The sequence below is a fragment of the Cynocephalus volans genome, chromosome 9 (genome assembly GCF_027409185.1).
Source record: "Cynocephalus volans isolate mCynVol1 chromosome 9, mCynVol1.pri, whole genome shotgun sequence".
NCBI classification, from domain to species: Eukaryota; Metazoa; Chordata; class Mammalia; order Dermoptera; family Cynocephalidae; genus Cynocephalus; species Cynocephalus volans.
In genome coordinates this window covers 147,769,897-147,796,745 of record NC_084468.1, presented here as the reverse complement: position 1 = coordinate 147,796,745, position 26,849 = coordinate 147,769,897, and the positions used below count along the sequence as shown (strand labels likewise).

Sequence of the window (26,849 nt, the reverse complement as noted above, 5' to 3'; positions counted from 1 at the left end):
TGACCATTTTTCTTCACTTTCCCTACAGTGTGTCAGTGCCTCCTTCCAGCCACACTAGTCTTTCTCTTCCTCCTGTCTTTGAGCCTCATTTCTCCCTCTTTCTCCATCTCAAAGCTCTCTGGTCCCTTCTGTTGCCTTTCCTCTTCTACTTCACAATTGTCCCCAATCTTGCCATACTATTTTCACTGGCAATGTCATCTTCTTCCCTGATTCCACTCCCTTAATCACATAAAAATCTGCCAAGTACATGTTAATTAGGATTGAGGAATGTTAAAAGAATAAATTCAGGCAAATTAAATTTTAAAAAGTTTAATTTGAGCAAGAAAAGAAAAATAAAAATGACTCATGAATTGGGCAGCCCCTAGAGTCAGAACAGATGGGACTACAGCCAAAAATGCATGGTCAGCTAGATTTACAGACAGGAAAAGGGAAGTGACAGCACAGAAAAAGGAAGGGAGGTACAGAACAGTTGACTTCCTGCAATTGGCTGACATTCAGCTATCATCACAGAAGCACACTTCTAAGTGAGGTTTTCAATTGCTCTTGTGCTTATGTACTAAGTTACATGTGGGTTTGTATGTAGAAGCTCTCAATGAGAGTATGGAGGTTTTCTGAGGCCAATTTTATTTAGTTTGATTTAACAGGAAAGTGCAAGGCCAGGCATTATGATTCCATCTGTTTGTGCCATGTGGGTTGGATCTCAGGCCTAGTCTCAGACCCCCTGAGTCATCTGGGGCTGGTTCCTTGATCCCTACCCACCCTTTCATGGTTATGAAAAATAAGGAACACTAACCTCAATTTCCCTTTTTATTTGGTGGAAGGAAAAACACAAATATAGATATATTTCCTGGAGAATGTTTTTTAACAATAGGCACTTGGTGTGGAATAGAACTCAAGGTATTCTAAAGATGGTTTATGTTTCTCTTGCTCCTGTGACTCTCTAGGTGTAGATATGCTGATTATGCAGTACACCTGGCACATAATTAGATAGCATGAAGAAAAATCAATATGAGGTCTCTTACAAGTACAATTCTGTGCTTGTTGTATGATAAAGAAAAGAACTTCTCTTTATAAGATGTAAGTGTAGAGTAGGCATAAAGCAAATGTACTTCACAGGGCCTGGTTTTCCAAAGCCTTGCAGTTTCAAATATTGACCTTACAAAAAACCAGGAAATTTTCCCCAGGCTATTTAGTCTGTGTTGTAAGATAAGAATTGTAACACAAGGCTGCTGGTTCAAAGACAGACAGGTTACTGATTGATATGTAAAGTTACTGAGAAGCTGCTGGAGGGAGAAAGAATGTTTGCTAGATCAAGCTTTTGTTTCAGGATCACTTAACTGCCTAACAGAATGTCATCTGACTTACTTTTACTGAATATTACCAGCTTCTATTGTTAAACTTGTTAAAACGATGTCTCTTCCTGTAACTTCCTGGGCTAGAGAATAAATGCAGGAAGAGAGCCCCAATTCATGGTTAATTTCCCAAATGGAAGAAATGCCTCGCTCTTGAGGTTCTGGGATTTTAACGCCTTTCTGGGGCATCTCACTGCTCAAAAGAGATGGGCTTTGAGTAATCTTTGGTGGCTCCGTCACTCAGGGGAAAAGGGGTGACAAATCTGTGCAAGGCAAAGCAACAAGAGTAAAAAGTAAATCATATGAGTGAGAGTACTACAATATCATGTATAATATATACATATATATTAATATAATTGTAGTGGATTGGATTATATCCACCCAAAACTAGCTGAAGCTTGAATTGTGTCCCCCAAGTTTTATGTGTTAGAAACTTAGCCCTCACTGTGACTGTTAGGAGGGTGGGAAATCTTGTTATGGTGATTGAAGGGTGGAGCCTTAAAGAGGTGGTGAGATTGTAGGACCCTGCAGTAGTGAATGGATTAAAAATGGTGGTCAGGGGTGTGGTTCTGAGGGTTTTAAACGAAGAGGAGAGTCTGTCTTTCTCTCTCTCTTGCTCTCTCTGCTCTTTGCTCTGGCGTTTTCACAATGTTGTACCCTGCCATCACCGTTGCCACCACCAAGACCTTCACCAGCTATGTTCCCTGGACTTTGGACTTCCCAGTCTCAGAAACTGCAAGCAATAAATTTTGTTTTTTTTTTAATAAATCACCCAGTTTCAAGTATTTTGATATAAGCAGCAGAAACAGACTGATACCATAATTATGTATAATGTATACATATATACTAATATATAACAATAAAAACATTTAATTATAATTAAATATAAAAATATACAAAATTTAAAAATATATATTTAAATATGTTTCTAAAAATAATGATTGATAGTTAAAGAAATAAAATATATGACCTAAGCAATGTTCCTTCCCATGTGGTTACTACCCCAGCTTAGGTCCAAGCAAAGGTTCCGGGCCGTTCCCTGAGTCTTGCTCATCTGTGGCCCCTGGTGTGACCATCACTCAGATATTCTGCTCTCAGTGGTAGCTTGGTCTGGGGTGGGGAGCTGCCCTGTATCCACCAGTCAGGGGTTATTGGGAACTCTCAACTGTTGGCCTTGTAGAGCAGATGTTTCTTCCTCCACCCAGATCAGAAGACACAATACAGTCCCACTTCTTGGTTCACCAATATGGTGAAATTAAAATGCATTCAGGCTTCAAAGCCTTTAGGGTGTTTCCTTTCCTTTGTCCCATTGTACAGTCTCCAGATGCAATAGCCTGGGGGGAAAAGACAGGCCCCCGGGGCAGTTCCCACCTTCCTCTGATGGCATTTTCTGTGCAGGGGCATGGAAGATTTTACTCATTGCTGCTGGTTCCCACCTCCTTCTACTCGTGAACTGAAACTCCTCTCTCTAATCTAATCAAGGATCTGTTTTCCGGTTGTGTTGAATGCTTTGAGAAGTCCACCCCCTTATTTTTCTCTCCCAACTGCTGCTTTGCTGTCCGATCTTACCTGGATCCTTCTGAGGTTGCTTTAATACAGTTTGCCCTTTAAAAGACTTCTTTCCAGGGCCGGCCCGTGGCTCACTCGGGAGAGTGTGGTGCTGATAACACCAAGGCCGTGGGTTCGGATCCCATATAGGGATGGCCGGTTGCTCACTGGGTGAGCGTGGTGCTGACAACACCAAGTCAAGGGTTAAGATCCCCTTACTGGTCATCTTTAAAAAAAAAAAAATAAAAATAAATAAATAAATAAATAAATAAATAAAAGACTTCTTTCCAGAGGTGGTCATTGACTCTGTTTTGTGGATTCTCAAACTCATCAGGCTCACATGCAGCAGACAGCCTCCCGGCAGAAACATCACTGGTTCCTCTGCGCTCATGCTGAGGTGCAAGCTCTGCAGGTGTGTTAGAGGGGAGGGGCTGTGACTGAGCAGCTTCAAAGCACCTGTACCAGCCCCCTTGCCTATGCATAATCTATCAGAATTTCACTTCTGGAGAAATTGGACATGTAGTATTTATTTATTTATTTATTATTATTTTTTAAGATGACCGGTAAAGGGATCTCAACCCCTGACTTGGTGTTGTCAGCACCACACTTTCACAAGTGAGCCCTGGGCCGGCCCTGTACATGTAGTTTAAACAAGTCCCGATGGTGAATCTGATATTTTATGAATCTCTGGGTGTGGTATATGAAGAGATATATTGGGTCTTATTCTTCGTTCCTGGCACAGAGCTCCCCAAATCCTTGGAATTTTGTTAGTGATAGGAGACTCTCTTTTATTATTCTAATGAGGCCCTTTTGAGCACCCCTGAGTTTATGCTAATGAGGTGGGTGGGGCCCCTAAATAACCTCAACATAGGGCTGCCCTACAGAAAGACCAAGTGATTGGTACTTTTCGCCCCACCCACAGACTTCCAGGAGGCTGGGGTAGTGGGGAATAAGCTCTATAGAAACTCTTCATCAGTGAGATTTGATGAGCTTTTGGGTTGGCGAACACATTGAGGTGCTGGAGGGTGGCCCACCCTGTGAGGGAGTGGAAGCTCCATGCCCACCCTGGCCCCCCACACCTTATCCTATACATAGCTTCCATTTGACTGTTCCTTTGTGCTTTCCTTTATAATAAACCAGTGAATGTAAGTAAAGTGATTCTGTCAGTTCTCTGAGCCATTCTAGCAAATTATCCAAACTGAGGAGGAGGTTATAGGAACCCCCGATATGCAACCTGTTGGTCAGAAGCATGGGAGGTCCAGCTGGTGACTGACATCTTAAGTGAGGGCACTCTTGTGGGACTGAGCCCTTTAACTTGTGGGGCAAAACACTGACTTTGTGGGATATAACACTGACTCCAGGTGTGTAGTGTGAGAATTGGATTATATTTGTTACCGAATGACAGGTTTACTTAAAGAGCTCAATTGGCTTTATTGTGATTCTAGAATTGGGCAACACATTATTCCATAAAATAGAATAAATTTTCCTAGAGCTTAGCAAAGGAAGTCGATTTTATAGATGGAAAAAGTCTGAAGAAAGCAGAAACAAAGAACAAAAAGTGGATTGGTCACTTCAAAGTTACTTTCCTTGTAAGGTGTGGACAGAAGACAATAGAAAAATAACTGACTAGATAATATCAGGCTACTTCAGGCTATCTGATTTGTGCAAGGATTAAAGCAGAAGGAACTTCATTATCATACGTATTAAAAATTAAAACTGGCCTGTTTGGGAAACTGGCTGTTATCTCTTCTCCTGACTTCTTGGAAGGTCTAACTACAACTTAAGTGACATGGAACTTAGCATGTGTGACTCAATTTTAATGTTTCATCTGGTCTATCTGGGCCTCCTGCAGAAATTTAGTCCAGAACAATGGACTCAGATAATTTTATTTAACACATTGAAGACACCTACCTAGCGTCAGAGAATTGGTGGTGTGGGGAAACCTCACATCTGGTGTCAGCAGCGTTGTGTGTGTTGAGAAACAGTGTGCTTAACTAGACTCAGTAATCTCATCCTAACACATGGTTTCCACTACTACCTGCGGGATGGCACTGCGGAATGTACACCTCCACACCTGGGTTTTTCTCAGGATCTTTATATTAATATATACAAGGTTAACTTGATTTACCACTCATTGAAAGTTTATTTCTTTATACATTCAACAAGTATGCTGAGTGCTTGCATTCTGTGGATGCTGAAGAGCAGCCTGGAATACGGTGACAGCAGCACATTCCTTCCATCAGAGAGCCTCAGTGCAGAGGGGGGAAGGATGAGCAAACAAATGAGGGGTTTGACCTCTGCTTTGTGAGGGTGACGCTCCATTCAGGGGAGAGGAGGATTTTCCTTTAATCAGGAACACAACCGTCTCCCCTCCAGAACCATCTGCTGTGAAAATTCTTTAAAATGACAATGATATACTGAATTGATGGGAACACTTCTCATGTGACAAAGCTCCCACAGAGTTCCTGTGGGCTTGTCACTTCTCTTGAGTCGAGAATCTCTATCAAATATCTTCTTGCACATACTTCCTGAATAGCCTATGAATATGGGACCACATATTGGATGAGGATGTCTACATGTATTTAAAAAAAATAATTGTACCCTGTATGTTCTGCAACTACTTCTTTTTCTTTCAATATTTCATCTTGGAGGTTGTTTATAATAGCTTGAATAACAGAGAGAGACTCTCTAAAAAGGAGTTTAATTGGGAATAAGACATTGCAATGGGAATGTCATGGTAAATTATGTCACAGTAAAGTATGTGTGTATTCAGAGAGTTAAAGGAAAACAAAGGATTTCGGAGGAAAAATGGTGGAGGATTACATAATGGTTTTGGGATAATTATCCTTGACTACAAGGATCAATAACAAAGTTGATGCCAGTCTCTGGTTGGACAGACTGTTACTCAGCAGATGTCCCCCCAGAGGTATTTTTTGGGTAAGGTTGAGATGGCCTTTGTGCAAAGTTGTGGTTTTGCAGAGTCCTTTGTGATAATTCTTGTTATCAGGAATCCATGCATGAGAACTCTCCCCCTGCATGGCCTTTCTCCAGCTCTATTTGTCAGGGCATTTTTTTTTTTTTTTGACTTTTTCGCGACCAGCACTCAGCCAGTGAGTGCACTGGCCATTCCTATATAGGATCTGAACCCGCGGCGGGAGCGTCGCCTCGCTCCCAGCGCCGCACTCTCCCGAGTGCGCCACGGGCTCAGCCCGTCAGGGCATTTTTAAAACAAGTGACCCCATTTTGATTCTGAAAACTTTCACATCCATACGCACATACGTACTTTATTTTAAAATAGGTTGCAAACTTGGGTAAGTCTCTAAATGGGCAAAATCATAAACATGATAAATGTTTTTTTAAGAACTGGGGCTATCTATTCTTCTTTCTTATTATTTGTCCAATATAGTTTTTTCAACTTCTTTTTTAAATTTTTTTATTTTATTTTATTTTATAATTTTTTTAAATTTTTATTTTGTCGATATACAATGTGATTGATTATTGTGGCCCATCACCGATACCTCCCTCCCTTCTCCCTCCCCCCCAACAATGTCCTTTCTGTTTGCTTGTCGTATCAACTTCAAGTAATTGTGGTTGTTATATCTTCTCCCCCCCCCACCCCCGGTTTTTTTTTGTGTGTGTGTGTGTGTGTGTGAATTATATATTAATTTTTAGCTCCCACCAATAAGTGAGATCATGTGGTATTTCTCTTTCTGTGCCTGACTTGTTTCACTTAATATAATTCTCTCAAGGTCCATCCATGTTGTTGCAAATGGCAGTATTTCATTTGTTTTTATAGCTGAGTAGTATTCCATTGTGTAGATGTACCACATTTTCCGTATCCACTCATCTGATGATGGGCATTTGGGCTGGTTCCAACTCTTGGCTATTGTAAAGAGTGCTGCGATGAACATTGGGGAACAGGTATACCTTCGACTTGATGATTTCCATTCCTCTGGGTATATTCCCAACAGTGGGATAGTTGGGACGTATAGTAGATCTATCTGCAATTGTTTGAGGAACCTCCATACCATTTTCCATAGAGGCTGCACCATTTTGCAGTCCCACCAACAATGTATGAGAGTTCCTTTTTCTCCGCAACCTTGCCAGCATTTATCGTTCAGGGTCTTTTGGATTTTAGCCATCCTAACTGGGGTTAGATAGTATCTCAGTGTGGTTTTGATTTGCATTTCCCGGATGCTGAGTGATGTTGAGCATTTTTTCATATGTCTGTTGGCCATTTGTATATCTTCCTTAGAGAAATTCCTGCTTAGCTCTTTTGCCCATTTTTTAATTGGGTTGCTTGTTTTCTTCTTGTAAAGTTGTTTGAGTTCCTTATGTATTCTGGATATTAATCCTTTGTCAGATGTATATTTTGCAAATATTTTCTCCCACTCTGTTGGTTGTCTTTTAACTCTGTTAATTGTTTCTTTTGCTGTGCAGAAGCTTTTTAGTTTGATATAATCCCATTTGTTTATTTTTCCTTTGGTTGCCTGTGCTTTTGGGGTCGTATTCATGAAGTCTGTGTCCAGTCCTATTTCCTGAAGTGTTTCTCCTATGTTTCCTTTAAGAAGTTTTATTGTTTCAGGGTGTATATTTAAATCCTTAATCCATTTTGAGTTGATTTTAGCATATGGTGAAAGGTATGGGTCTAGTTTCATTCTCCTGCATATGGATATCCAGTTATCCCAGCACCATTTGCTGAAGAGGCAGTCCCTTCCCCAGTGAATAGGCTTGGTGCCTTTGTCAAAGATCAGATGGAAGTAAGTGTGTGGGTTGATTTCTGGATTCTCTATTCTATTCCATTGGTCAGTGTGTCTGTTTTTATGCCAGTACCATACTGTTTTGGTTATTATAGCTTTGTAGTATAGCTTAAAGTCAGGTAGTGTTATGCCTCCAGCTTTATTTTTTTTGCTCAACATTGCTTTGGCTATGCGTGGTCTTTTATTGTTCCATATAAATGTCTGGATAGTTTTTTCCATTTCTGAGAAAAATGTCTTTGGAATTTTGATGGGGATTGCATTGAATTTGTATATCACTTTGGGTAGTATGGACATTTTCACTACGTTGATTCTTCCAATCCAAGAGCATGGGTTATCTTTCCATCTTCTTGTATCCTCCCTAATTTCTCTCAGCAGTGGTTTGTAGTTCTCATGATAGAGATTTTTCACATCCTTGGTTAACTCAATTCCTAAGTATTTTATTTTTTTGGTGGCTATTGTAAATGGGCAGGCTTTCTTGATTACTCGTTTTGCATGTTCACTATTGGAGAAAAGAAATGCTACGATTTTTGTGTGTTGATTTTGTATCCTCCTACTGTGCTGAAATCATTTATCAATTCCAACAGTTTTTTTGTAGAGGTTTTAGGCTGTTTGATATATAGGATCATGTCATCTGCAAACAGGGACAGTTTGACTTCATCTTTTCCAATCTGGATGCCCTTTATTTCCTTCTCTTCTCTGATTGCTCTGGCTAGTACTTCCAACACTATGTTGAATAGGAGTGGTGAGAGTGGGCATCCTTGTCTAGTTCCTGTTCTTAAAGGAAAAGCTTTCAGCTTTTCCCCATTCAGGATGATATTGGCAGTGGGTTTGTCATATATGGCTTTAATTATGTTGAGATACTTTCCCTCTATACCTAACTTAGAGAGGGTCTTTGTCATGAATGAGTGCTGAACTTTATCGAATGCTCTTTCAGCATCTATAGAGATGATCATATGGTCCTTGTGTTTGACTTTATTAATATAGTGTATCACATTTATTGATTTGCATATGTTGAACCAACCTTGCATCCCTGGGATGATTCCCACTTGATCGTGGTGAATAATTTTACGTATGTGTTGCTGTATTCTGTTTGCTAGTATTTTAGTGAGGATTTCTGCATCTATATTCATCAAGGATATTGGCCTGTAGTTTTCTTTTTTGGTTATATCTTTACCAGGTTTTGGTATCAGGATGATGTTTGCTTCATAGAATGAGTTTGGGAGATTTGCGTCTGTTTCAATCTTTTGGAATAGTTTGTAAAGAATCGGTGTCAATTCCTCTTTGAATGTTTGGTAAAATTCTGCTGTGAATCCATCTGGTCCTGGGCTTTTCTTTGTTGGGAGCCTTCTTTTTTTTTTTTTTTTTTTTTTTTTTTTTTTTTTTTTTGTCGTTTTTTCGTGACCGGTGCTCAGCCAGTGAGTGCACCGGTCAGTCCTATATAGGATCCGAACCCGCGGCGGGAGCGTCGCCGCGCTGCCAGCGCAGCACTCTACCAAGTGCGCCACGGGCTCGGCCCGTTGGGAGCCTTCTGATAACAGCTTCAATCTCCTTTATTGTTATTGGTCTGTTCAAATTTTGTACATCTTCATGGTTCAGTTTTGGGAGCTTGTGTGTGTCCAGAAATTTATCCATTTCCTCCAGATTTTCAAATTTGTTGGCATACAGTTGTTTATAGTAGTCTCGAATGATTCCTTACAACAAAACTACGTTAATGTTGAAAATAATTTTTAAATAGCATACTAAAATATATTTTCTGTTTTTACTTAAAAATAAACTGGATGTTAAAAATAACACGAATAATTATTTTTAAAAATAAAAAACTGAATATCAGGACATCACAGATGAGTTGTGATGTATTTTCTTTCTTTCTTTCTTTTCCACGGCTGGCTTGTCCAGAGATGGAACCCTGCACCTCGGCATTGTCTGCACCATGCTCTCACCGAGGTAACTAGCCTACCCATGACCTATTTTAATGCATACATCTTAATTTTTATTCTTACCGTCAATCTAACATGTCATCATAACGTTTTTTACTTTATAACAGAAAATCATTTTTCATATAAAATGTAAATTAACATGAAGATCATATGTCATGCTAAAATGGGAAAGAAAAATGCGTATTATTAAAGATGTATTAAAATATATGATTAAAATCTAAACAGTCTACAAATCTAAAATAGAAATTTTATTCTCTTTTTATTTAGCCTTTAAACATATAATTTAATAACTTCGTAAAAGGAACTTTTCTCTTTTAAATGAAGGGCTATGTAACCACACAAATAAGTCATGTAAACAGGACCCACCGCAGGACACACTGAACACACCCTTCACACAAGCTCACGACCAGCAGTGTGGTCTCCTTCAGTGCAACGCATCAGACTCCAGCGCCACAGCCCCGGCCCCAGGGCCTTCATCGCCCAGGCTGGGGGCTGACCCATTGGGGAACCTCAAGGACAGCTACTCTTCCAAGCAGATCCCATCTTCCCGCTGGGCTGAGTGAGCTGCTTGCCTCGGTCTGAAGAGTGTAAATCTCTCCAGCCCCCTTCCAGCCTGGCAGCCTGCCCAGGAGTGCAGGGCCGACAGCAGCCCACCTGCTCAGGGACACATGAAGCCCAGCACGCTTGCAGACTTGCTCTCTCTTGTCCATTCCCACAGCTCCAACCCTCCAAGCCCCCATGGCCTTGGTACAAAGTGTGTTAAGGGCGACCCCACATCACTGCGGAACTGACTAATCCCAACATACAAAACACCACCCTATCACATACTATATGAAAATGTTCAAAATATGGGGCGGGGAGGAAGAAAAATATATTCAAAATATTTTCGAAGTGTCTAAGTCCTCAATATTGTATTTTACTGTGAAAGGTTTTGGGAAACGCCCCTGGGAAACACTATCAATACAAAAAGATACAACGTTGAGTCTTTAAACAATGCACTATCTATGTACCTCATTTAGGCAAGGAAGTACAGAGCAAATATTTACCAAAAATGAGAGAGATCAGTATGCACGGATATTAAATTACTTGTAAGATATATCACTAGATAAAAAAGGCAAGTTGCGGAACACATAGGATTTGGGAGAAAAAAGATCGTGTTTATATAGCCTTAAAACAACTTGAAGATACACAAGAAATTCAAAGTTACATACACACACGATCACAAAAAGAAATTGCTGACAGAGGTAACCACAAGTAGAAAAACTTGGAAACACCATAAATCTTTTCCTTACAATCAAAAATACGAATGTTTGGATTTGAATTTGTTGTTCAATGTATCCGTGCTTTCTCTCAGATATTTCAGGGCAATGTGTGCTATTGCCACAGGGAATTTAGGCAAGCCAGTGTTTCTTTTCTTTTTGGCAGCTGGCAGTACAGGGATCAAACCCTGGACCTTGGTATTATCAGCACCACACTAACCCACTGAGCTAACCGGCCAGCCCTTTTTTTCGGGGGGTAGGAGTAGGGGGCCAGCTGGTATGGGGATTAGAACTCTCAAGCCAATGTTTCCGATGGTTAAGATCATGTATATCTCTTTGACCTCTATTTTATATTCAGTAATGACAATAAGAGTATACGGGAGACCTTGTTTAAATTTACAGGAGTTTCCTGGTTACCTAATTTGAGGTCAAAGATTGATTGTGCCCATGAAGGTTTCCCAGTTGCCGCATTACAGCAGATACTGAAGTTCAATCATCACCTGGATTATAGAAACAGAAAAGCCCTTATATCTTTTGGACCCTGCTTCCATTTTGGAGATTTTGTTGTGTAGATAATTTTAGTGAATTTTAGATTTGCAGTTGGAAATTAGAAATGGAAACTCTGTTCTGGTTTTTTTTGGTTCTCTCCCTGATTCTGTTTCTTTGTTTCTCTTTCCATTACCTTCCTTTTTTCTCTTTTTTTTTCTTACTGCAGAGAACCTCACATGAGTATCATGAGAGTTCTGTGGCCACTACTGGTTTACTGAGTTTATGAATCCTGGGCCTAAGTCTGGTTGGAGTTACCCCTTCCTTGTACCACAGGGGTGCCTTCAGTACCTCTCCCTATAACGGTGAGGACCAGGGTCTTCATTGTAACAAAGGCAAAGGCAGTAGCAGCAGAAGCAGCAAAGATGTTCTGTCGAGTCCTAGTTAGCCATCTGATTTTAGGAGTGTGGACCTCGATTGCTATGATTTGAATGTGTGTTCCCCCCAAACTCATGTGTTGGAAGCTTAATCACCAATGTAACAGTGCTGGGAGGTGGGGCCTAATGGTAGGTGTTTAGGCCATGAAGGCAGAGCCCTTATGAATGGATTAATGGTACAATAAAAAGGGCATTCGGCATTTTTTTTTGTCCCCTTCTGTTCTGTCATGGGAGAAACAATCTTGCTCTTCTCTAGAGAGGATGCCGCCTTCAAGGTGCTGTCTTGGAAGTGAACACTGAGCCCTTACCAGACAAGGAACATGCCAGTGCCTTGATCTTTGACTCCCCAGCCTCCAGAAATGTGAAAAATAAATTTCTGTTCTTTATAAATTAGCTAGTTTCAAGTTTTCTGTTACAGCAGAATAATACAAAATGAGACATCAATAATTCAAATCTTCAAATACTGATGGAGCTTCAAGTACTAACTTTTCTTGAACTGTATGAGTGACCACCCACCCAATGGACCCATAAGTGGCACAAATGTTCTTTCCTCTGAGTGCTGTATAGAACAGGGGCCAGTGGCTGATTGAGTCACACAACCAATCTGTCACAGTTTAGGGTCTTCTCCCTTGAACCTATATCAGTCACAGCTTATGCCTGAATCGAGACACAAATTCATTCTAAGACACAGAGATAGGCCTGGACTGAGACACAAGACCCAGAGCCACATGAAGAATGACCTGAATCTAAACTCCTTTCCCTTATACTTTTAAGGCTATATAAACACACCAATAATTTTCAAAACTTTTTTTTTTTTTTTTTTTGGCAGCTGGTCAGTACAGGGATTGAACCCTAGACTTTGGTGTTATCAGTAATCATGCTCTACTCAGCTGATCAAACTGGCCAGCACCTTATCAAAACTTCTAACTTAGGTTACTTAAGTGTCTAGCAGACCCTCAGCAGAACTCAGTAAACGAAGCACAAAACAGCCGAGCTGGTAGTGCAGGCTTGCCATCGGGCAGCAGAGCCCATTAGCAAACCAAAGCAAGAGGAGAAGCCCCTGATGCTGGTAGCCAACTTCTCCGTAATCATGGTCACAATGCTAATTGTTGGGGTCAGCTTAAAGACCCAGGGTCACCACCCACATACATTTTTTTCAGTGTTGATACTGAGGATGCCACATACCAAGAGGGGATGAAATGATTTATTATTCGCATGATAAAGTTTATGGGGAGAGCAGAGTGGTTACTAAGTGGTTCTTACAACAGCTTGAGAGAGCAGGGAAAAGACACAAGGCTGGGGTTGCTAAAATGATTACAGGGTAGGGCTGGTGTGAGGGTGTGGTCCCTCTCAGGGCCTTGCTTGGTTTGAATGTCTCACCTGTGACAAAGGAGGAAGCACCCAGGCTTTCTCATCAGCTTGCCCAGATATTGGACAGAAGAGGAATATTAAAAAGTGAGTCCAAAAAAATTCCAGCATTCAAACGTCAAAAAGAAAATCACAATCTTTATTATAAGTCCTCCCCAAAACACCAGAAGGAAATATAGCCACATGCAAAATGGTCCTCCAAGTAGTTAATCATTCATCTCTGAAGATACTCATGGTAAGAGATTTTGAAGAAGGTGTAATAGAGAAATAAGGCATAAGCTTTTGTGCAAACACATCAGTGAAAACATACAAATGTGATCTGTTATTTAAATTATAAAATGAAACCTCTCCCAGCTCACAGTCCAGAAAAATGCCAGTCTGCATGATCTGGACTGTATCCCATGTAGCACATGGACTTTGGGACTGCTGAATTTGCCAGCAGCCGTTGTGTGGGGATGGTGACATGAGAGCATTTCTAGGGAAAGATTCTTTACACACACCTAAGGACCATTGACCTGAGCCTCTTACCTCTACCTGCCAAAAATATCTCCCAGCATTAAATTTCTCACAACTCCGAACTGCAGGATATAAAGGAGATGCCTGAGGATTGTGAAGAAAGTTTGATTTTAACATACTAAACATCACGCTTCTTCTGTCTTTTGAGATAACAAGACTCGGGTGGGCAGTTTCAGGATCTAGTGTCAAATCTACCTGAAACGTGCTAATCATTTTTTGCAAGCCAAAATAGTGTGGAGGGAGACTACAACTTTCTTTTTGTAATTCATATGAAAAAACTGCTGGGGTGTCTATGTGTTCAGACCTGTTGTTAATACATTTAATATCTCTCAGTAAATCTAGGTCTGCTTGCAAACATTTCTCCGTTATTTCATGTAACCGATTACTTAGCGTGGATATATGGTTTGAAATCTGGCTTTGGTTTTCCATTAATCTTTCTTCACAATTCTTCCTTTCAGTAAGTAACCTAGCATAAATTGCACCTTGCTCCTTTTGCAAGAAACACTTAAGTTCTTCAAAGTCATAATGTAATTTCAACCTCCAATTCTCCATCTTCCACCTCACTTCAAAAGATTTTGACTCTTGGACTTCAAATCTCATTTCTGCATCTTCCACTTGCTCCCTCAGGGGTTCAATGTAGCTCTTGAGCTTCCTCCTGTGACCCGCTGCAGCTTGCTCAATGGGCATCAGGAGGTGATCCTGGTGGTCGGAGGAGACCCTGCACTGGGGACACAAGAGCTCCAGGTCCGTCTCACAGAACAGGTCCAGAACCTGACTGTGCTGCTCACACAGGGCTTTCTCTTCCTGCCATTTCCTCTTGCTCCTCGTGGTGGGAAGCTGCTTAACAATGTCAGTCATGTGGCACAGCTGGGGGTTCCTCTTGAGGCTGTTGTCAGGGCAATAGTGGAGGCAGAAAGGACAAGGGAAGACATCCTGCAGGTCTTCCCAGCACTGGTGGATGCAGGAGCTACAGAAGTTGTGCCCACAGTCAGTGGTCACTGGGTCTCTCAGGTAGTCCAGGCAGATGGGGCAGCTGGCCTCTGCTTGGAGCTCGGCCAGAGAGGTTGCAAAGGCCATTGTGCCTTGAGGGTTTCTGTCTGGGGAATATCCTTCCAGTGGGTCTGGTTCTCCAGAAAGTACAAAAAGTGGGAAGCTGGGACTCCCCAGTATTCTCTCTCCTAATGGGAGCCTGAAGCCTATCTGGGTTCCTAGGAATTTATAAGCCAGCAAGCCTGTGTCTGATTCTTTCCTTTAAGCTGTAAGAGCTATAGTCCCACGACACCTGCTGATCTCTTGCCACTGGATCCACCTTTACTCAAATGTGAGCTTGTCTATTTAGTTGTCTTTTTTTTAAAAAAAGACACAACTTCAAGAAGCAACGGAAATGAACGACCTCGTAAGGAATTCCAGACTGTGGGACACTCGACACCACAATAAACCAGGTATCTTTAACATACAAAACAAGAAAAAAGAATAATGTGTATTAAATCTATAAAGATCATATATATCAATCAAAGAGACTTACCTCATTTTTTCCTGACTTAAACACAAACATTTGTAAGAGTTACAAAATATATATGACAATTGAAATGGTGGAAATCTCATAATAAGAAAATCATTACTTATTACGTCTGATTATGATACTATAAACGTATTGAAACAAGGTTCTCTAAGTGAGACATTCAGAGCAACAGTATTTATACGTAAAATTCTACATGGTCTATTGTTTGCTTCTTAAGTTTGAGAAGTAGAGGGATTGGGACATAATTTTGTAGATAGATACATGGAGTTTATTGTTCTAATTTTGGTACTGTGTATTTGCTTTAAATGTTATCTAATAAAAAAAATTCTTAGAAAGGGTAACCATTATTGGTAACGAGTCACTGTCCCCAAGCCAAGACAGCCTCTCTCTTACTCTCTTCTGGGAGCCTCTTCTTTCACTTTTGCTACATTTCAAAGCTCTACACTTTGTCGTGTGTCCTTTCCCTCCTCTCACAATTGACACAGATCTGCAGGCATTCTTCTTGCACTGAAGCTCCCTCCCAGTCCTGACTCCTCTAACGCCACAGAAATCTCCCAAATTGAGATGGATTCATTTGCAGCAAGAGCGTGGGTTCCATCGTCTAATGTTATGGGGTCACTGCCCACAACCACAGCTGGCGCTTCCTACTTTCTCTCAAGTGCTACATCCTGTGAACTCGCCTGCATCATCCGCGATGCTGGCCAGGTCCCTTCCAAGCTGATTTGTCCACATTTCCTCTGAGTGGCCTCCTATAGCACCCTGGCTAGGGCAGTTTCCCCAGTTTTGTCGTCACGGACTGGGGTGAGGTGTCCTCGCAGGATCATCCCATGCCTATCCTGGACCTGCAAGGTAGTGACCCCCAGCTCCACCCTAGACTCCTGACCCTTCACTGGGTCCCAGGTCACCTGCTCACGTGGTCCGAGGTGAACTCACCTGGCGCCTGTGCTCTCCCTGGGTCCGGCTCTGCCCGTCTATATGAGCTGCCCTTCTGTCCCCAGCGTGGGCGGTGGTTCCCTCGGCAGCAGCTCGGACTGACAGCTCCTCTCGTCCTTGCAGATCGGGCGTGTCCTCCTCGGTCCAGGCCAGAACAGGCACCAGCACAACCTGTCGCTTCACCGTGAAGTCCTGAATCTGGCCCCTTCAGGCCTTATGAGCCTGTAGAGTGTGTCTTTTCTGTCTTCCTATTGGACAGACTCCAGATGCCATCAGCATTCGGGAGATGACAGGCTCCTGCTGACATTTCCCATCGTCCTCTCTGATGGCATCTTCTGCACAGGAGGTGGGTGTGGAGGATTAGACTCCTCCTGTTTCTTCTCCACTGAAACGCCCTTAATTTCATCAGTGATTTGTTTTCCGAGTTAATTGAATATGTGAAAAGTCCTCATCTTGGTTTCCTCAGGATTCGCTGGCTAGTCTTGGCCGGATCTTTCTCAGGCAGCTTTAATTCCTTCTTTCCCTTAAAGAATTTCTTTTCAGAACTGGGCCTTGCCTGTTTTCTAAATTTAAAAAGTCATTTTAGTAGTTTTCAACCTCTATAGGCTCAGACACAGCAGCCAATTTGACCGTAGCAACATCTCTCCTTTTACCGCACTTGCGGCAGGAGGAGGCTTATTGGGGTGCTGGAGAGGAAAGGGGACCAGGCCTGGGCAGTGCCGAGACCGAGGTAGGAGCAGGCATCCCTAGGTGCCATGAGTCAGAAGTTGCCTCTGGGGTACCTGGGCATATAGTGCGAGTGAGTCTCCCCTGGTGACTCTGGCATCACATGGTTTCAGCTACTACCCAAGAGTGACAGTCTCCACCCCGACCCCATCTGTGCTTGGATCTTCGTATAAATGTACACATCGTGTATTTGACATCCCTTTACGGACGGCTCATTCACTCGTACGTTCCTTCACCAACCTTCTCCAGTGCTTGCGACCCACGCACTGTGACTGGAGCCTGGGACACCGTTCCCTGCCTCTCGGCCCAGGATCGAGCAGTGAAGTTGACCCACAGCCTTGATTACTTATCAACAGTGGGGATTCTGAGCTTGAGGGGATCAGCCAACTCCAAATTAATAGATAAATGTGTATTTTCAAAGAAATTTAATCTGCAATGTTGTTTGTTTCACTTGTTTGTTGACTTATTTTTTGGTGACGTTGGTGTTATCAGCACCACACTAACCAGCTGAGCTAAGCAGCCAGCTGCCCGAACCCCCCACAAAGGTTTTCAAGGACTCTGATACTCTGCTGCTGAAATGCCTGTGCAAAAGTCACTGTCCAGGAGGCACCTCAGCCTTTCTAAATAATGAATAACATAGAGAGATGTAGTTTCCCTAGCTGATATCAAGACTTATTATAAGATCTTATCTGGGCCCAACAATACAAAAATAAATGATTGAAAAAGGTAGAGCCGAGAGTCCACATCCGTGCTTATTTGGGACCCTGTGTCACCATCTTCCGCGCCACGTCCCCCATCCAAGCCGCACACGACCTCACTCAGACACTGCTGTACTGCACAGTGCTCCCACTTCCACCCTCCCCTCTCACTGCATGTTGTTCACACAGCAACCAGAGCCACCTTTTTTTAAAAACTTAAAAAAATTTTTTAATTGTACGTATATTGTCTATGGCCATCCAACCCTGAACATGTCTAATTTCATCTAACTGTGTACATACATGGAGCACAGTGTGTTGTTTCAGTACATGCCTATGTTGGTTGATGATTCACTTAGGGTACATAGTGTACCCATGACCTAAACATTTGCTTTTCTTCGTGGTGATTATGGTCAATATACTGTTTTCCAGCTGTTTAGGAATACACGATATAATGTTATGAAAGCAAATCAGATCATGTCACTTTTCTGCTTAAAGCCGTGGTGGGTGCTCATTACACAGTCTTCACCTTCACTGGACCTGGACAGGATGTTCTGCAAGTAGCTGAACCCCTTCACACTCCCTTCAGGAGTTATAGGGGACCCCACAGCTCCACATCCTTGACCATGTTTGGTATGGTCAGTCTTTTAATGGCAGCTGTCTGAACGGTGTGAAGTGAATCTCACAATTTTTTCAGTTCACTAGTTACTGATGGTGTTGAAATTCATTTTATATATCTATAAGTCATTTATTCCTCCTCTTCTGAGGTTCCTTCTGCGCTCTACCCATTTTCATAATTGGTTTCTTTTTCTTACTGACTCTTAGGGAATCATCATATGCTGTGGTATTTCTCTTTCATATCTCCCAGCAGAGGCACCCTGACTTTGACCCCTACCACTCCACTGAACTTGCTCCCACTAATTCATCACTGCTTTTCCTGTTGTCTTTATGTGTCAGGAAGGTGACGCAGCTGACTGGCCTGTGCCAGTGTCTCTCAGCCTCTTTGGCAGATGGCTCTTCCTTCACTGCTGCTTCCCAAGGATCTCCCCTTGGCTGGGGTTCTCCATGTGTTTTCTGCATGCACTGGACCCACATGAAGCGAAACACACTCCCCAAAGTAGCGTGTCACATGATAGCACTGTGATCCCGTGACAGGGGGATGAGTGCGGATGGGCCAGCATTCAAGGGCCGGGATTCCAGGTGTCCCCAGGAGGGTGCATCAGAACCTAGAGTCACCATGTGGAGGGAGGACAACAGGACTTGCTGCTGGGTTGAGTGGGGAGTAAAGGAGTGAGAGAAAACAAAGGTGCCTTCGAGGTTTCTTGCTTGAGGTATCAGGAGCATGGAGGTTCCACAGACTGAGATGGAGAAGACTGGGGAGGGGCAGGTTCTCGGCAGGGAGAGTTGGGGACAAATCAAGATTCCTCTTTCCGATTCATGAATCTGCAGATGCCAGCTAGAAATCCACGTGGAAGCCTCCAGTAGACAGTTGCGAACAGAAGACTGATGGCCAGGAAAAGCCAGGCTGGAAGAGTCATCCTGAACCATCATTCTAAGGGTTCCTTAAATAATGCTTAGAGGGAATAAAAGCACCTAGGGAAGAAAGTTAAAGAGGAGAAAAGAGGCCCCCAGACAGTCTGTGATAGTATACTAATCAACAAATAGTCACATACTGACACTCAGTAGTGATCAAGAAAACAAGCCAATCAAATGACCATTTCCCCATCAGATCAGAGAAAATTAAAGACCCATATGATCCACTTCGCGAGGATGGGAAGAAGATGGATTCACTGTCAGTGGAAATGTTAGTGGGTTCAGACTTTCTTTTTTACGTTTTGAAAAATTAAAGTGCAATATGCAAGCAATTAAAAAGTCACCGTTGATCATATTAGGGTAATCGGCATATCCATCACCTCAAACACTTGTGACGTCTCTGTCTTGGGTACATTCAAAATCCTCTGTACCAGCTACTTCAGTTAGGTAGTAACGTCAGAGGCTGAACAGAAGTGACTCCATTTTGTTAAACCTGTGAATTTCAAAGCTTGCTGTCTCCTGGAACCCAAACCACATAGTCTGCGCCTAACTGTCAGAACGCAGTGACACTCGCTCTCACATTGTCCACCAAATAACCAGAGAAAATCTATTAATCCAGATGGCTGTTCTTTACTAGCTTAGCAACCTACCCTTACTTGAGAATAAGAGGAACTGAACCCATGGAGAATGAAGGACGACGCTGGTCAGCTCCCACCAGGGAAGTTCCTTGATGATTATCTGAAACACTCATGCGTGTCTGCTCGTCCCTGCTTGGTCACCATGAATCAGCTCTCCTCCACAGACCCCTATAAGACCCTTTAGCAAACCTGGGAGAGATGGAAATGGTCCTTGAGATGTAAGCCCACCATTTCCCCAGGCTGCCGGCTTCCTGATTACCTGTCCTGGCACTGGCTGTCGTCTCTCAATTACTGGCTATTGAGCAGCCAGCAAACCGACGTTGGGGTCTCAGGAACAGTACTTTGCTGTTTCTAGTCTTTCTACCTTGCTGTGGAACACGAGGCCTTATTCTTCCTATCTTGCTACGATTTTGGATCCACTGACCACCCTCTCTGCTTGCCCCTCCCACTCCCTTCCCAGTCTCTAGTGACCACTGTCCTACTCTCTCCTTCTTTGACATCAACTATTGCATGTGTGAGTGAGGACATGTGGTATTTCTCTTTCTGTACCTGGCTTATCTCACTGAACACAATTTTCTGCAACTTCATTTCCATTCCAGCAAAGGCAGAATTGCATTCTTTTTTTTTAATGTATAAATGTACCCAAATATCACATTGTACTCCATAAATAGATACAATTATCATGGGTCAATTAAGAGAAAATAAATTAGAAAGAAAAAAATTCAAAGACAGAAGTAGATTAGTCGTTACCAGAAACTAGGGAAAGGAATGATGGGAATTTGCTGCTTCATGGGTGAACAACTTATGTTTAACATGACAAAAAAAACTTGGACATAGAGGTAACAAGCACATAGCACTGGGAATGTAATTAGCTCCATGGAATTCTATGATTTAAAATGGTAAAATGGCAAATATCATGTTACGTATAATTTACCACAATACAAACATTAGATTAATTGTGAAAGAGGAAAAAAGTGACTATTCCCACATGCAACATGACACCGACATTTAATACAGATATTTGTCAATATTTCTCAGTAAAACTGTCACATATTTGACCCAGGAATTCTGTTTCTAGGCCCTACAGAGACACTTCAGAAAGACCTGTTACGTATCTATGAGAAAGAAACTGGCTAAACAATGATGCATAAGATCTTCCCACAGGTTTAGAAATGAGACAGAATGACATGTACTTAAAGTTGCAACTGCGAGGTGATTGGCAGCCTTCAGTGAGATGCTTGACTTGATCTACTGCTCAGTGCAGACCACGTTGCCATTATTTCACGCAAGACCGTGCTCTTGGTGTTTAAACATTTCCCCCTCATCCTTGATCCCATTCCCAAGCTCTGCCCCCAGATTGCACCCACTTAAACCCATTTCATTTGTCTTTAGATAAGGATACAGTTTTGTAAACTAAGAACTTGGATGTAAGTCTGTTTAATTTACTGATAGGTTAGTTTTGTCTGTATATACTTGGTAGGAATTCTTAACCGTAGTATCATATCGGATCTTTTATTACATTAATTTTCTTTCTTTTTCCTTCAGCTGCTGGCCAGTGCGGTGGATCCAAACCCTTGACCTTGGTATTGTAACACTCTCTAACCAAGTGGGCCAAACAGTTCTTGCTTTTTACTTCGTAGTGTTCAATATGGTATTGATCTTTGCTTTTACACTGTCGCATGAGTGGTATCACTGCCTTAATTGTCAGTGTGTGTATCTTGTTGCCTACAACCTACCAGTATTCACCAATAACACTATATATCCTTTTAGTGATTCATTTTATCAGATTTGCAGAAGAATACCACATATCTACAAGTTATTATTCCCTAGAAGTATCCAGTATACACTATTTGTGATTCACATGAACACAGAAATGTTTTCAAATTTTTTTCTCAATTAATTCTTTTTTTACATTTTATGATGGAAAATTGAAAACTTATGAAAAGTGGAAAGAACAGGATAATAAAGTGCCATGAAACCACCATCCACGATTTTTATCAATATTCCAACTTAAAAACCAATTTAAAATTACTTTGTGTGTATACTGTATAAAAACAAAGTACTGATATTATTTTTCCAAACATTTCATATGAAACGAGGAAGCAGGGCTCGCTGGTTAGCTAAGTTGTTTACAGCAAAGTGTTATAACACCAAGGTCAAGGGTTCAGATCCCCTTACCTGCCAGTCACCTAAACAAATGGAATAAAACGAACTCACGATGCATCTATGGGCAAGAGCTAGTTTGGGCACCCTCAGCATTCATCTCTGGAAGAAAGACCTTTCAGCAGGTAGCCGACCTGCAGGCTCCAGGTGGAAATCTTTTGTCTTTCTCCACCTGTGTTGCTTACTTGGTTCATCTAAAAAGAGCGAATAACTACAGAACCTGCCCTACTGGTTATTCTGAGGACAACTCCACAGTTCTGAGATCAAGGCAAAGATACCGTGGTGCTTACTGTAGTGACGGCAGAACAGCTCCCCCAGCCCCACATGTTCTTCCCCTGCCCATCCCACTTGCAGGAGACACCTGCAGGCTTCGGTGGGTGGAGGACCGGCCCCTGAGACCCGCCTGCTGTGTGGTCAGTGGGCATCACACATCGCTAGGAAATCCAAACTAGGGTTTGGCTCATTTCAAAACACATGTCCTTTATTTCGGTTTCCAGTCCCTCAAAGAGCCTTGTCCAGAATCACCTGATATATTTGCAAAAAACACAGATATCCAGATTCCACGCTGTCCTAAAGGGTCAAGAAAGCGGGTTAATTATTATGTGTGTGTGACTAAGTGCCCAGAGGTGCTGCTCTGATGGCAAGTGTGGAACGTCTTCCACGATGTCCCTGTGAGGGACAGATTGTGTGTAAGTGGGGAGTGGAGAGATTGGAGGTGGTGGACTCCATATCTCTGGTAATCCAGCCCTATGGGAACTTCACCTTCCATAACGTAGGCAGCAGGCCTGCTTACCCAGAAAGGTGTATCTTCAGAGTCCCGGCCTTGACTGGATCCTGGGAGATGCCTTCTGTAGCCTTGGAATATCTTGCCTGATTAAAATGTGTGTGTATTCCTGAGGCCTGGGACCATGTTGTATCAACGTGACCTCGAGGGGCTAGAGAGTGAGTGGCTAAGGTCAGTCATGCTGGGCTCCATGCCTATAACTGACCCCCTGATAATACCCTGGACACCAAGTCTCAGGTGAGCTTCCCAGGTGGTTGCAATTGGCCTGGTTCACACATCCTTGCTGGGGGTATGAAGAGCTGTAGGTGGGATGCCGGTGAGAGGAGCAGGTCGGGCTGGTTTCTACTGGCTTTCACCCAATATGCCTGTTCTTTGAGTTCATCTAATGAATCATCCCACCAGAGGGTGGTCTCAGGAACCCCAACACAGGGTGTTTATGTAACACTTGGTCTACTTACCATACACATTTTCTAAAATGCAAAATTCTGAATGCTGTGTATCAGTGGTGAAGGTAAAAGTGATATTAGCTGGACCAGTGCAAATCATGGGTAGAAAGAGTGGGAAGATAACTTAATACCAATAATCTTTTAGGTGGCACCTACTAGACACCCAGCCTGATGCTCATACTTGTTCCCCAGTGTCCTGCTTAGCTTGTGTTGCAATAACAAATATGTACCATACTCTGGGTGGTTTAAACAACAGACATTTATTTCTGACAGTTCTGGAGGGTGGGAATTCCACAACCTGGGTGGCAGCATGTTTGGGTTCTGGTGAAGGTCCCCTTCTGGCCTCGCAGGCTGACTTCCTGCCGTATCCTCCAAGGTTGCAGAGAAGCTCTGGTGTCTCTTTGTCTTCTTAGAAGGGCACTAGTTCTGTGCTGGGGACTCCACCCAATTACTTCCCGAAGTCCCCATCTCCTGATACCATCACACTGGGAGTGAGGGCGTCAATGTATGAATTTTGGGGACACACAGATTTTACCCATAACACCCAGCAGTACTTTTGTCTTCAAGTAACTTGTACATATACATATATATAGTATAGGTACAAAATTGAACTCTTCACATTCACCAGCTGTGCCTCTTGAGGACATCCCTTACCCGTCCCGACTCTCTCCCGTCTACTACAGAGACAGCCTCCTGCTGAGAACGCGGGCCTCGGTCCTATGAGAATTCCACCAGAATGCACAGAAACACTTAGTTCAGCACGTAGAAAACAATCATTCTAGGAGTTTCAACAATATTATCATTAAGAGACCATTGCAGAAAACTATATAAATGAAAGGACAAAAAGAAAACAAAATTGCCCATTGTATCAGTCTGTTTCTGTTGCTTATAACAAAATACCTAGAACTGGGTAATTTAGAAGGAAAACAAAATTTATTGCTTACATTTCCAGAGGCTCGGAAGTCCAAAGTACAGGGAACACAGCTGGTGAAGTTCTTGGGGGTGGGGACAGTGACGGCAGGGTATCACATTGTGAACGTGGTGGAGCAGAGAGGGACAGTTCCTCAGGCACTGTCCTTCTAAGTCCTCAGAGCCACACCCATGACCACCATTTTTAATCCATTTACCATGGCACACTCCCCCAATCTAATAACCTTTTCAAGGTCCCCCTTTTCAATGACCATGACAGGATTTCCCACCCATTTCACAGTCAGAGTGGGGACCAGGTTTCCAACACAAAAAACTTGGGAACATAATTCAAGCTTCAGGGAGTTTGGGGGACATGATTCAACCCACTACACCCATCGTCCCACACTTAGTTTTACATTCTTTGTTCCATCCTCACAGGTGTGTCCTGTACGCGTGTGTCTGTCACACAGGATTGCTCTGCACATACACCGCCTTAGCTGTTATCTCCTCTCGCTGCATGTTATGGAGGAAGACAACTGGAAGCTTGTGGTGCTCTCTCCTGGGCTCTGCCCTGTGTCCTTCTCTCCATTGCTGATGTTAATCACTGTCCTTTCATCACTGGAAGTGCATCAGCTTCTCTAGGTGCTGGGAGTCCTGCCAGCATATCACTGAGTGTGAGGTTAGTCTTAGGAACATGCCCCCGCAACACTGTTCAATTAATTAACTTTTGTGCAGGAGCACACGAGGTACAAGGACTCTTGCTAAATACATGTCTTCCAACTACTCGTAAGCATTCGCTTCAGAAGAAGCTCCAGAAATGTAAACTTAGAGGACACATGACAATGTAAAATTGGGAAATATGATGAAACACATTTCTTCTCTGGAGGAAGCAATATTCACAAAAAAGAATGATAATTCTGAAGCCCTCCCCTTTGAAAAGGCTAAAGTATCGATTTGTAATCGATTTCCTCATCATCCCTATAAAATCGAAATTATTCAAGTGATAGTTATTTTTTGAAACAGAAGAACAAAGAAATGAGTTTCTTCTTATTATTCCAAAAAAAAAAAAAAATCACTCAAATTCTTGCAAAGGCATTGATGGCAACAATTAAACTAGAATAAAACAATGTCCTAAAACACTTCCATGGACTCAGAATAAAAAGAAACAGTGCAAAGTGTCTCGCAGGTCACTCAGCATTCATCTGTGATGTCACAGATGGTAAGAGAGCTTGAAGTAGGCCCGGTAGAGAAATAAGGCCAAAGTTTTTCTGTAAAAGCATCAGTGAAGGTATAAACATGAGATCTGCTACTCATATTGTAAAAGGAAAGCTCTCCCAAGTCATAATCCAGAAAAATGCCAATCCGTAGGAGTCTTCCTTTGTCCCGGGTGCCGCCTGGACTAGTCCAGTGCTCAATTTGCCAGCAGCCATCCTTGGGCCGTGCTGAAGTGACAGCATTACCGAGGAATGATTCCTTGCACACACCTAGGGCCCAGTCACCTGTGCTCCTGACTTCTACCTGCCAGTAATGCCTGCCTGTGGCAAATCCTTCAGCACTCAGGACAGCGGGGTAGGACGTAAATCTCCTGGGATTGGAAGGAACATTCTGTGTTCTCTTTCCATAGGCGACACCTTTTCTGTCTTCTGAGATGATCAGATTGGGATGGGCAGTCTCAGGATCTAGTGTCAACTCCGCCTTAAACGCGTCGATCACTTTCTGCAGGCCGATGTACTGTGGAGGGAGACAGCTGCTCGGGGTCTTTAATTCACATGGAATCACGGCTGGGCTTTTCAGGTTTTCATATCTGCTGTAAATGGTCTCAATACCTGTCAGTAACTCCATGTCAGACTGTGCACACCTTTCGTTCATTTCACTTAGAAGACTTCTTAGTGTAGAAATATGCTGAGAAAGTACAGTGCTGTTTTTACTTAGTTTTTCCGTAACATCCTTCTCTTCCATCAGTAAATCCAAAAAATCGGCCTCTTGCTTCTTTGCCAGTAGCTGCCTGAGCTGTTCCGATTGAGAGTGCAACTCCCCCCTCCAGTTTTCCACCTTTGTCCTCAACGCAATGGAGTTGAGAGTTGGGCATCTCTCCCCATCTCAGCATCTTCTGTTTGCTTCGTCAGGGGCTCGATGTAGCTTTTTAGCCTCTTTCTGAGAGAAGCTGCAGCTTGCTCAATGGGCATCAGGGGGTGATCCCGGTGCTCAGATGTGACCCTGCACTGGGGACACAAGAGCTCCAGGTCCTTCTCACAGAACAGGTCCAGCACCTGACTGTGCTGCTCACACAGGGCTTTCTCTTCCTGCCGCCTCCTCTTGCTCCTCGTGATGGGAAGCTGCTTAACAATGTCACTCATGTGGCACAGCTGGGGGTTTCTCTTGAGGCTGTTGTCAGGGCAGTGGTGGAGGCAGACGGGACAGGGGAAGACGTCCTGCAGGTCTTCCCAGCACTGGAGGATGCAGGAGCCACAGAAGTTGTGCCCACAGTCAGTGGTCACTGGGTCCCTCAGGTAGTCCAGGCACATGGGGCAGCTGGCCTCTGCCTGGAGCTCGGCTAGGAAGGCTGCTAAGGCCATCGTGTGGGGATGGTTTCTGTGTGAGGAGAGTCTTCAGAGAGGTCTGATCGTCCTGGGGCCAGGGAAAGTGAGAAGCAGATACGTCCTCAGCTCCTACCCTCCTTCCTGGACGTCAGCACCTCGGGAGACACGGGCTCCTCAAGAGTCTTCTGCCTCCTCCCTGCAGTCTCTGAAGAGGCTTTGCAGAAGATCCACGGACCCAGCCAATTCTCACTGCGCCTGCCCCCTTCTCCTGCGGTCGTCAGCTCTCCACCAGAATGG

At 43.0% G+C, this 26,849-nt stretch overlaps 2 protein-coding genes across 2 annotated transcripts in view; both read right to left on the bottom strand.

Moving 5' to 3' along the window:
• Window positions 1-14,740, bottom strand: part of LOC134385842 (putative tripartite motif-containing protein 61) — a 36,198-nt gene extending 21,458 nt beyond the window's left edge. The window contains exon 1 of the mRNA XM_063107516.1: window positions 14,223-14,740. Coding sequence (XP_062963586.1) covers window positions 14,223-14,740 — 518 coding nt within the window. The remainder of the gene's footprint in view (window positions 1-14,222) is intronic.
• An 11,332-nt stretch (window positions 14,741-26,072) lies between these two features.
• LOC134385841 (putative tripartite motif-containing protein 61) lies at window positions 26,073-26,588 on the bottom strand. The gene has a single exon (XM_063107515.1). It carries the CDS (start codon window positions 26,586-26,588, stop codon window positions 26,073-26,075), a length of 516 nt encoding a protein of 171 aa, XP_062963585.1.
• Between the last annotated feature and the right edge of the window lie 261 nt (window positions 26,589-26,849).